Below are 12,569 nucleotides of genomic sequence, written 5' to 3' on the forward strand. Positions count from 1 at the left end.
CCACAGGCAGCTGGTCAATAAATACTTGTCAAATGAACAAACACAATTAAAGTAAAAAATTCCTTGAATATAATACATTTAAAAATATACCATAAATATATTATGATCAGTTAACGGCAGTGCTTCTTAACTGTGAATTCATGAAATAACTCTAGGGGTCTATGAACCCTTCTGATATAATCTGCAAAAATGTGTGTGTGTGCGAATGTGCATTTTTCTGGAGAGAGCGTCCGTAACTTTGCAGCACGGCCCCAAAACATCCGTAACACAGAACGAGGTGAAGGGCCTGAGTTAAGAGAATGATGAGGCTGAGAGAGAAAGGGAGACAGAAGTGAGAGGCGGGAAGAGCCATGGTGCGCTACGGAGTGTGACTGTGAAAGGTAAACTGCCCATCTCAGCCCTGATGGTCCGAAGTACTCAGAATGTTAGGGATCCCTATGCCTAAAAGAGGACTTGAAGCACTTACTGATGAAGATCAAAGACTATAGCCTTCAGTACGAATTATGCCTCAGCATAAAGAAAACAAAAATCCTATCAACTGGACCAATAAGCAACATCATGATAAACAGAGGAGACTGAAATTGTCAAGGATTTCATTTTACTTGGATCCACAATCAACACCCATGGAAACAGAGTCAAGAAATCAAATGACATTACACTGGGGGCAAATCTGCTGCAAAAGGCCTCTTTAGAGTGCCGAAAAGCAAAGATGTCCCTTCGAGGTTAAGGTGCGCCTGACCCAATCCGTGGTGTTTTCTATCACCTCAAGCATGAGAAAGCTGGACAATGAATGAAGACCTAAGAATCGATGCCTTTGAATTACGGTGTTGGTGAAGAATATTGAATATACCATGGACTGCCAGGAAAACAAACAAGTCTTGGAAGAAGCCCAGTGAGAATGCTCCTAAGAAGTGAGGATGGCAAGACGTCGTCTCATGTACTTTGGACATGTTGTCAGGAGGGACCAATCCCTAGAGAAGGACATCATGCTTGGTTAAGTAGAGGGTCAGTGAAAAAGAGGAAGACAGTGAGATGGACTGACACAGTGGCTCCAACAATGGGCTCAAACAGAGCAACGACTGTGAGGATGGCGCAGGACCAGGCAGTGTTCCATTCTGTTGTACATGGGGTCGCTATGAGTCAGAACTGACTTGACGGCCATCTAACAACCACATGCCTAAGATCCAAACTAGGCGGGTCTCTCTACAAATGGGTTAGCTATAAATTGTTTCCATCTGTAGTACGAGCTCATGGTGACAGCGATTTCCAACACAGAAGTCTCCCCAGGAGCTTTTTAAAACTACATATTTTACCCCTTCATGCCAAGATCTGACATGTCCTCTGCCACATCAGGTATGTAGGTGTGTGTGTGTCAGGTTGAGAAACACGAATCTAAATAACTTACTCAGAAGAATCTATTTAAAACCAGCCATGCTTTAGCAAATTAAAACTGTTAAAAGAATGTGATATGTCCAAACGGTAGCATACATATTTACTTAAGTCAGTAAGACATATTGGTAGCAATTTGATTTTAATATCTTCAAAAAAAATTCCCCTTACAAATTAGTATGACTTTCTGTATATATTTACACAAAGAGACAACATTTCATCATTCATGCACCCATCTTAAGTCCAGTCTTTTCTAGGAGCAGGTGTCTGGGGCTCCCAGATGACTCCTTCCGTCAGAGCTGGCATTTCCAGGGGCCCTTCAGTCTTGGTATCAGGACTGTTGGGCTCGGCTGTGCTCCACAACAGCAGGGTCCATTCTATAGCGCCAGTGTCCTGAAAAAGTTCCACAGGTAACAAGCAGCTTCGGCCCTTTTCCCCCTGCATAATGCAGATGCCGTTTCTGATGCAGCCCAAGGTCACATATCTAGGTGCTTATAGAGTCTACGACTTTTCTCTTTTTTATTTCTGTTGCCATGTTTTTTCCAGGGCTTCCCAGCCACAAACTCGCGGCTCTGAGTAGCTGCCGTCACCAGGCCACTCCCAGGCTCGTAGCCCGTCATAGCGCGGACGCCTTTGGTCAAAGCTCTCACGTTCTCCTAGGAAAGAAAGCATTACGTGAGATGCCAGCAGGCTGTTCCCTTCCGGAAATACGCACGGTATTGTTTATGGACAACTCCAAGATAAAAAGAAGTGAACCACTCAAGATTTACAAAATCCGATTTCCAGCTTTTTCGCTGGTCTTCTTGTTCTCCTGATCCTTTAAATGAGGTTTCTCAGCAGTCTGTCCTCAGTTCACTGTCTTCGCCTGCCTCATATGTTCCCTCCGCAACTTTGTTCAGTCCCATAGCTTCAAATGCCATCTATAACCATCTATATACCTGGACTCCTAATTCCAGTTGTATTCTGGAAATATTTACCTTGATATCCAAACTCAACCTACCTCAAACCAAATTAGTCTCCCTCAGAAAATGGCTCTGCCCAAGAGCACACACTCTACCAGAATTAATTATGCATCTCTCAAGAATCTGATGGCTCCCCACAGCCTACAGAATCAAGTTCACACTCCCCAGTACGGCACACGAGGCCACCTCCAAACATGGTTCTTTACAGATAAAACCCACACTCTCATTTCTGTATGCCTTTGCTGATGCTACTTCTTTCACTTGGAAATCTGGCCCTCACCACTCCTTCCAACCGGCATTTTTTTTTATTTATGCTTCATGTTTAGCTTAAATATCACTTCCTCTTTGTAGCTTTTAATCATCCACCTTGCTCTCAGTCCCAAGATTAACCATTTCCTTATCTGGGTTCACAAAGGACTCAGATTATACCTCTGTCCTAGACTTACCTATCATGCTAATTATTTGTTAACCTGTCTTCTCAGTGCTAAAATGTGAACCCCTTGAAAGCAAAAATGGTATCTTGTTCATTTTTCTATCCAGGTCATAGCACAATAGCTGGCACGTAGGAAGTGCTCAGAAAGTTTTCATAAACTTGAGATTTATTTAAAGTAAAACAATATGAAAAACAAAGCGAGTTTTAAGTTTACTTCATAAAAGAAATTTAATCTAACATGATTTTCAAGAGTAAAGCAATTATTTCATAATCTTATATTAGTAAAATATTACTCTAGAAGTAAGGTTTAGACACATGAATTATTATAATTAACCATAAGTTTTCAGCTTCCTTGTACACAGCCTTTCAGAAACTGTAAATATTTAAAACTTCAACGTAAATATCCTGTATGACAGTTGTAGACTCAAGAAAGAACTTGTAATCTTTCTGACACTGGTGGTAAGTTTTCTTCTAAATACTGGCACAGACTTGGAAATAAACTAGAAGCCACAAATATCTAAGTTCTAGCCTAGCTTTGCCACTGTGCCTCCTTATGCCTCAGTGTCCTCAGCTGTCAATACCTGCCGAGCCTGCCTCACAGGCTTGTTGCGTGAAGCACACAGAGAAAGAATCATTCTCTGGGTACAGCTGACTTTTTTGTTATAGTAGTCACTTAAAATAATTTTAAAAGTAAAGCATGTATTATGTACAACTGTATGATTGAACTGTTTTGCACATACTTTTTTTAAGACGCTGTGAACAAATTATAGCTACGTTTAACAAACAAGGTTATAAATATTTTAAAGTGCAGAAGACATTTATAACCCCTTACAATTCAACAGTAATAGATATTTTTCCAGAAAAGATATATATGTGCCAATAAGCACATGAAAAGATTCTCAACATCCTTAGTCACTAGGGTAATGCAAATCAAAACCACAGTGAGATACTTTACATCCACTAGAATGGCTATAATAAAAAACACAGACAATAGTAGTGTTGACAAGGATGTGGTAAAATTGGAACCTTCAGGCACTGTTGGTGGAAATGTAAAATGGTGGAGCCACTTTGGAAAACAGAATGACAATTCCTCAAAAGGTAAAACACAGGGTTACCATATGGCTCAGCAATCCCACTCCTAGGTATATACCCAAAAGAAAACATGCTCACACAAAAATCTGTACATGAATCTTCATAGCACCACTATTCGCAATAGCCAAAAAGTGGAAACAACCCAAATGTCCATCAATGGATAAACGCAATGTGGTATACCCACCAAAACCAAACTCGTTGCCATCAAGTCAATTTCGACTCATAGCGGCCCTATAGGACAGAGTAGAACTGCCCCATAGATTTTCCAAGAAGCGTCTCGGGGATACAAACTGCCAATCTTTTGGTTAGCAGCTTGTGCTCTTAACCACTGTGCCACCAGGGCTCCATACCCACATAATGGAATATCATTTGGTCCCATAAAGGAACGAAGCAGTGAAAGACACTACAACATGGATGAACCTTGAAAACACTGTGTTTAGTGAAAGAAGTCAATCGCAGAAGGCTACATATTCTATGATTCCATTTCTGTGAACTGTCCAGAAGAGGCAAATCTATAGCGACAGAAAGTGGGTGAGTCGTGGCCTGAGGCTGGAGGGAACTGGAGTGACTGCTGATAGGTAGGGGGTTTTTTAGGGGGATGAAAATGGTCTAAAGTTAGATAACAAAGATGGGTGCACAGCTCAGTGAATATTTAAAACCAACAGCATTTCTACTTTAAAAGGGTGAAGTGCCTGGTAGGTGAATATTAACAGAGCTGGTATAAAAAAAATGTGTGGGATCAGAAGTTAAAGAAAAACTTTAAAACTTACTTGATGAAAAGGACAAATATTGTATGAGACCTCTATTGTAAAAACCCATGAAAAAGTTCACACACCAAATGTAACGATCTTTGTTGGTTACCAGGGATGGGAGGGGTGGGGGGGGAAATACTAAATAGGCAATAGATACGTGGTACCTTGGGTGAAGGGTGAGACAGTACACAATACAGGGGAAATTAGCACAACTTGTACAAGGAAAGGTCATGGAAGCACCACAGACACTCCAAACTCCCTGAGGGACTGAACTGCTGGGTGGAGGGCTGTGGGGACCATGGTCTCGGGGAACATCTAGCTCAATTGGCATAACAGTTTATAAAGACAATGTTCTACATTCTACCTTGGTGAGTAGCTTCTGGGGTCTTAAAAGCCGTGAGCAGCCATCTAAGATACTCCACTGGTCTCATCCCTTCGGGAGCAAGGGAGAACGAAGAGAATGGGATACAAGGAAAAGATTAGTCCAAAGGACTAATAGACCACGGCTACCAAGGCCTCCACCAGACTGATTCCAGTACAGCTGGATGGTGCCCAGCTACCACCACTGACTGCTCTGACCGGGATCACAACAGACGGTTATGGACAGAGCTGGAGAAGAATGTAGAACAAAATTCTAACTCACAAAAAAAAGACCAGATTTACTGGCCTAAAGGAGACTGGAGAAACCCTGAGAGTATGGCCCCCAAACCCCCTTTTAGCTCAGTGGTGAAGTCATTTCCGAGGTTCACCGTTCAGCCAGGGAGTGGACGGCCCCATAAAACCAAATGGGACTAGTGAGGCACAGCAGTCCAGGGACAGGGGCCAGAGGGCAGAAGGGGACAGGAAAACTGGTGATAGGGAACCCAAGGTTGAGTAAGGATAATGTTGATGTGTTGTGAGGTTGTTAACCATTGTCATAGGGCAACATGTGTACTAACTGTTAAATGAGAAACTATTTTGTTCTGTAAGCCTTCATCTAAAGTGAGAATAGCAGCACAACTGGAAGAGTGTAGTCGCTGTCACTGAACTGTGCATGGAGAAATTTTTGAAATGGTGTATCTTTGGCTATGTATATTTTCACCAAAAAGGAAAAGGTCGAGAAGGGAGAGGGTTGACATGTGGGGTTGTTAACCAATGTCATAAAACAATATGTGTACTACTGTTTCATGAGAAACTATTTGTTCTGCAAGCCTTCACCTGAAGTACAATTAAAAAAAAAAAACAAAAACTTACTTGATGAAAAAACGTTTTGTCAACTACGTTTTCAATCTGTTTCACTTTTTTCTCTCTGCCCGGGGGCATTCTTCCTTCATCGCTGCTCCTTTTGTTCTCTGTGAGTGGCCGCTGCTGCTGTTGAAACAGCACAGGATCGGTTCCAGGAGGAGGATGACAGTACAGCAGCTTACCCTGCAAAGACAAGAAGGACGACAGTGCAGCAGAAGTGCCGTCTGCACTGCCCCACGGGGAGCCGTCTCCAGCCAGGCACACTGGGGTGCGGCTCCTCCGTGACAGAAATGTCCCCTCAAATGCTGAGCCTCGAGAGCAGCTCCAGCCCTGTCCCTCTTGTGTTCCTTTGCTAGCTCTTACCACTGCCCACTGGGCAGACGCGTGTGGAACAGGAGCTGCTGCTCCTCTGTTCTTCAGCTCACTACGAAGGTGGCTCCTTTTCTAGTTATTCGGCACTAGCATCTGGAGAGAAGGAGCTCCGGTGGCACCGTGGTTGAGTGCTTGGCTACTAACCAAAGGTCAGTGGTTCAGAGCCACCAGCCGCTACGTGGGAAAAAGATGTGGCAGTCTGCTTCTGTAAGATTACAGCCTAGGAAACCCTACGGGAAATATTCTACTCTGTCCTACAAGATTGCTATGAGTTGGAATTGTCTCGACGGCAGCAGGTACAATGGGTACCATCTGTAGAAATGACATCTATGGATTTCTTTCAACTTCACAGCATAAACACACTCTTGAAATTTATTTCCAATTAATAAGGCCACTGAACTGTTACCCTGGTGCTTTACATAGCAAATACAAATGAGAAAATTATATTTTGCCACAAAGTCCCATTTACTCAGAATACAAGATGAAAATTCAAAACATTAGAACAGTTCTATAGACTGTGCGATCACTGGAACTCACAGCTGCATTAGGCACCCGGGGAACTGTGCACCCAGTAACTCTTCTCTCCGAACTGCCCCTTTTTCCAGAGCCCACAGCTATCCTGGGCACTTCTGTGACAGCACATAATCTTGTCACCTGGCCACAGCTGTTTGGTCCAGGGGTGGGCACTGGCACATGGGCACCATGAGTCCACCCTAACCCTCCCACTAAAAAACAAACAAAAAAAAACCCAACCACGGCCGTTGAGTTGATTCCAACTCATAGCTACCCTATAGGACACATAATGGAATATTATTTGGCCCCATAAAAGAATGAAGTAGTGAAACCAAGGCTGTAATCTCTGTCAGCAGAAAAGAGGAAGACCCTCAACAAGACGGACTGACAAAGTGGCTGCAACAATGGGCTCAAGCATAACAATGGTTGTGAGGATGGCAACAAGGTGGTATTTTGTTCTGTTGTACACAGGGTTGCTACGAGTCGGAACCGACTGGACGGCACCTAATGACAATGACAATCTTTTCGGAAGCAAACTGCCACATCTTTCTCCTGTGGAGCAGCTGGTGGGTTCAAACTGCTGACCTCTTGGTTAGCGGGAGAGTGCTTACCTACTTCACCAACAGGGCTCCTGATGAGACCCCCTAGTATCCTTTAAAATAATTTCTCCCTTTTGATTAAACTAGCTGAGTTGTGGTCAACGGCAATTAAAAAATCCTAATACACACACACAAAAAAAACCCAAAAAACAAACCAAAACCATTGCTGTCGAGTCGATTCTGACTCATAGTGACCCTACAGGACAGAGTAGAACTGCCCATACGGTTTCCAAGGAGCAGCTGGTGGATTCAAACTGCCATCCTTTTGGTTAGCAGCCAAGCCCTTAACCACTGCACCACCAGGCTGCCAGCTAATACACAGTCCATGGTATATTCAATATTCTTCACCACGAATATACCATGGACTGCCAGAAGAATGAACAAATCTGTGTTGGAAGAAGTACAGCCAGAATGCTCCTTAGAAGCAAGAATAGTGAGACTTCCTCTCATGTACTTTGGACATGTTATCAGGAGGGACCAGTCCCTGGAGAAGGACATTACGCTTGGTAGAGGGTCAGCAAGAGTGAGGAAGACCCTCAACGAGATGGAATGACACAGTGGCTGCAACAGTGGGCTGAAGCATAACGACTGGGAGGATGGCACAGAACTGAGCAGTGTTTGGTTCTGTAGCACACGGGGTCACTATGAGTCAGAACCGACTCGATGACACCCAACAACAACAACTAATACACAATCTTAAATTATTTCCTGAATTGTCAAAGGTTATTGATTACATTTTAGTATTATTTTATGGCATTTTACTTTTTACAAAATTGGTAGCCCATATAACCAGACAACATTCTATTTTCAGTAGCACATTCACGTCCATTATCAACAAAGCCAGCAGCCTCCTAAAATGAAACCATATTTAATAAGTCAGTGTCTCTCCCTTGTCACCTGTCTAGGCAGAACTACCTTCCCAAAGAGCACTGCCTTGCTCAGAACTCTCTGATCAATTCTTAATACCTTCAAAAAAGAGTCCAACTTCATTGGTAAACCTTTCTTTTGATCCTGGACCCTGCCCACACTTAACACCCTGTTGCTGTGGCTGGCGCTCCTCCGGCTCTTGCCTTTGATTATGTTGTTCCTTCCAGCTAGAAAAGGTGTCCCCTCCACCCTCCACTCGCCACCCCCTACTCCACATTTCTCCTGTCTAAAGCCAACCTATTTTCTAAGGCCTAATTCAAATGCTGTCTCTGCCACAAAATCTTCCCATAGCCCTCCAGATTAGAATGAATCTTTCTTCCTTGTGCTCCTTTTAACTCTGTTTGCATTTCGTATTTTTCAGTATACTACATATTATAATGATGGTATTCTGCAAATCAAAAACCATGACATAATCTGACAGTTATGAATGCCCCGGTGGGGACATCGGGCCAGAACACTGAAATCAAGATCGTTCCTAGACTCCTGCAGGCAGAGCTGCAGTTGTTCACTGGGTGCAAGTCTGCTTCTTCCTCTCCACTATCAATGCTCTAAAAGCTGTAACTGTTTTTTAACTCATCTTTCCATGGTTCAGTGCCTTAAGTGGCAGATGAGTAAGTAATTTACCCATACAAATATTCCATCCACTACTTTCTTCCTCAGTTGAAAGCAAGAGAATATGGCTGCCCACTTTTATTTCCATCCTCCAAAAACACCACTGCCACAGTCTTGAAAAGGGAATAAAGCCAAATCCTCATGACTAGTTATTAACAGGGCCCTGTAATGCTTATTCATGGAAAGGATTAAACTCACTGCTAACACCTAACAATTACTGGGAGATTATTAAACGCCAGGCACTGAAGCTTAGTGCTTTATATATATACGCACTGTTCTTATTTATTCCCCATAATAATCCCATGAGGTAGGTGCTGTTATTATCCCCATTTTACTGAGGAAAACCCAAAACTTAAGTGATACTCTCTTTTGTAAAATGGGGTAATAACCGCACAGACTTGTTACATGTTTTTAATTTTAATGACAATACGTGTAAAACATTTAGATCTGTTCCCAGCAGAGTAAGCTTTTGATAAATGTTAGCTAGTATTACTACCGCTACCGCCTAGGTGTAGGGACATAGGGACGTAAACAACTACGGTACAAGGAAGACTGGGATAATCATCTGTTAACAGATAACAGAAACAAGCAAAGGGCTGCAGGAAATACGACAACCAGACATAAACTTCCCATTTTCATTAATAACAGGTGTTTAGAGCTAGCTCTTCATTTTCCTTTCACAATACGTTGATAAGTCAGTGTCATGATTTATACGAGGCTACCTCCCTTGGATCAAGAGTACAACCTCAGTTATAACACAATCTCAACCTGCTTATTCAAGAGCAATCAAGAGCAGAGTTCACTTACACTGACATAATCTTTCAGGATATACCGCGCAGATCGAGGTTGGTCTGGCTGCCCGTGAGCCGTCATGAATCCTCGCAGATCTGTGAGGAAAAATGAACTTTGCAAAAGCTAAGTGAGAAGACAGAATATCGCAACAAAGACAACAGAGGTGATGGAACCTAGGTCCTTTCTGTCACACTAAGCGTCCTCACTCTGTGCTTTTAAGAAGTACTTACTGTTGAAAATACTTTGATTAGCATTAAAAACATTTGCTCATCCAAGAGAACCACCACCCAGCACGACTCACTGTGACAGACACATTCAATTTCCCTCTACTTCAGTCTCTCCTTCCATCCCTTGACTGCGGAGTTTCTTCACGGAGAGCACTGGGAGAAGACTGCTATGGCATCAACGTCACTGAAACGCCCGGAGTTGGAGAGTGAGTTTCCTTACTTAATGATATACCTGATATTTACACACCGAATACAAGACGAGGACCCTCTGAATACTAACTCATTTAGAAGAAAATGGCAGGGTATAGTGGTTAAGACCACCAGCTTCTGTAGACACTTTGGGTTCAAAATGCAGCTCTCTCACATAATAACCTGTATGCTGGGTCTTTAGGCAGATTAAAAACTAAAAGGTTAAAAAGAATAAAATTATAGGAAAATTGTTTTATCCTTTAAGATAGGGATGCCCTTTCTAACTAAAACACCAGACCCTGCCAAACCAAAGAGAAAAAAAAATAGTCTATGCATTAGAATTATCAACTTCTATAGGGCTAAAGAAACTCTAAATAAACATAAATGGGAAAAACTTTTGCAGCGCATACAACAAAGAACTCTTACACAAATCATTAACAGGACAAACCGCTCACGCAAAAAAGGTGATTCCTAGAAGAGATATAAATGGTCCACAAACATATGGAAAGATGCTCAACTTCCCCAGCAATTACGGAACCAAAAACCAGTTGCCGCTGAGTCAACTCGGATTCATGGTGACCCTATATGTGGCAGAACAGAACTTGATTCATAGGGTTTTCAGTGGCTGACTTTTCGGAAGCAGTTGCCAGGTCTTTCCACTGAGTAATCAAACAAATAAAAATTAAAATGAGAGTAATTTGGCAAGGTCCTTTGCAATTAAAATGTGTTCAACCTATGGTATAATAAACCTATTTCTAAAGCTCCATTCTACAAAATTTCTCTGAACTTAATTGTCAGAGACTTTATTCTGCACGGAGCTGCAGATGGTGATTTCAGAAACTGTGTTTCATCCTTTTCCTTTCTCTGATTTTATCAGATAGCATTAGATGAAAACCTTAAAGACTCAATTATTTTTAGTTTTATCTGTAAGTCAAATCAAATTGGAAGTTTTATTTAAAAAGGGGCAACAGAAAGAAAAGCTAGGGCGGGAAGCCCACTTTTCCTGATCTTTTCTGCTGCCATACCATAAGAAGTGTGGATTAGGAAATACGGATTCTCATCCAAGCTCTGCCACTGGCCAGCTATATCACCTTGGGCAAGTTATTTCATGCTCTGATTTCAGACTGTCTTATAAAGGGGGGATGGAAAGTGGGGTGGGTGGTTTTTAAGGTGCCTTCCAGTTCTATGATTCTGTGACTACACAAGTCATACCACGAATCTGTCTACACAGGCAAAAAGAAATCCCATGAGAAACCAGGGTAAGACATGGAGGTGGGATAGCTACGGGTTCATTTTAATGTCAAACAAGGTTTACAAGGGACAGATGGCAGGGGGGAGGGGGGATGCTTTACGTCCTTATCCTAACCAAGCTCTGCTCTGTCCCAATTTCTGGGGGCTTACTGCCTCATGTTCCCTTATCCTCCTCTGGTAAACCTATTCATTTTCTTTCCAATGTCCCTTTTCTTCTCTGTTTGGAAGAAGACCCCAGAAAAAGCCAAGAGCAGCCTCACATCAGATCCCCTGTGTCTGCACCTGGGTACCATCAGAATGCCCTAAAGGCTTTTTCTTTAGAAGCTGTGGCAGCTGCTGACGGGCCCTGAGCTCCACCATCTAGGCCTCCTTTAGGGGAAGACACGTGGTTCGTCAGGGATCTGATGCCTCCAGTGAAGGTTAGGGGAGAACAGACCTGGGGAAGCGGCAAGGGATACAGAGCACCTCCTTTTCTAACTCTAAAAAGCACTTAACGTACTGAAGTAAAATCCTACTCAGACAGCAGTCAGTTCTGCTTCATTTACTGCTGGATCCTGAAACCATCACCAAGTTAGCTACTTGGAGGCTACTGTGTAAGCAAGGTCAGCAGAAACAACAAGTACATCAACCCTGGAAGATGACATGAGAAATGCAAGAGAAAAATTCAGAATTTGTAACTTTGCAGAGTGGTAGTTTTCATTAGCTATATTGTTACACGTTGATCGTGTTTTAAATTAAATCATAACTCACATCCATAAGCCGTCAACAGCTCTTCTGAGGTTGGAGGTCGATGAGGGTCTTCATCCTCTCTAGGCTTTATGATGGTAATTCCATAGGTAGCTTCTAGAACACGTCTCGGAATATTCTGGCAAACATAAGCTCGTCAAGGAACCCATTCCCTTGAACTGACTGCCTCCTCCCCATGGCATCTGAGACACGTGTCTCAGAACATAATTTGTCTATGACACAGACCCTTTCTCCTCCCTAAAGGAAGAGTAATTATTCTTTTTTATTTTTTTTTAATTGTACTTCAGGTGAAGGCTTACAGAACAAATAGTTTCTCATGAAACAGTAGTACACATGTTGTTTTATGACACTGGTTAACAACCCCACGATATGTCAACCCTCTCCCTTCCCGACCTTTTTTTTTTTTTTTGGTGAAAATACACATAGCCAAAGATACACCGTTTCAAAAATTTCTAAATGCACAGTTCAGTGACATTGACTACACACTT

At 42.5% G+C, this 12,569-nt stretch overlaps 1 protein-coding gene across 5 annotated transcripts in view; it reads right to left on the reverse strand.

Annotated features, from left to right (window-relative positions):
- Positions 1 to 1,512: 1,512 nt before the first annotated feature.
- LSG1 (large 60S subunit nuclear export GTPase 1) overlaps positions 1,513 to 12,569 on the reverse strand; it is a 31,509-nt gene continuing 20,452 nt past the window's right edge. For 2 of the 5 annotated variants that reach the window (XM_023728718.1, XM_023728719.1), the window contains exons 11-14: positions 12,085 to 12,208; positions 9,683 to 9,762; positions 5,862 to 6,035; positions 1,513 to 2,045 (exon numbers count right to left, since the gene is read on the reverse strand). In XM_023728718.1, the coding sequence (XP_023584486.1) occupies positions 1,866 to 2,045; positions 5,862 to 6,035; positions 9,683 to 9,762; positions 12,085 to 12,208 (558 nt within the window). In that variant the 3' untranslated portion in view covers positions 1,513 to 1,865. Of the gene's footprint in view, positions 2,046 to 5,861; positions 6,036 to 7,932; positions 11,965 to 12,084; positions 12,209 to 12,569 lie in introns of those variants that run through there. The other 3 variants (XR_002823605.1, XM_023728720.1, XM_023728721.1) reach the window with 3 other exon arrangements.

The sequence above is a fragment of the Trichechus manatus genome, unplaced genomic scaffold, assembly GCF_000243295.1.
Source record: "Trichechus manatus latirostris isolate Lorelei unplaced genomic scaffold, TriManLat1.0 scaffold00026, whole genome shotgun sequence".
NCBI lineage: Eukaryota > Metazoa > Chordata > Mammalia > Sirenia > Trichechidae > Trichechus > Trichechus manatus.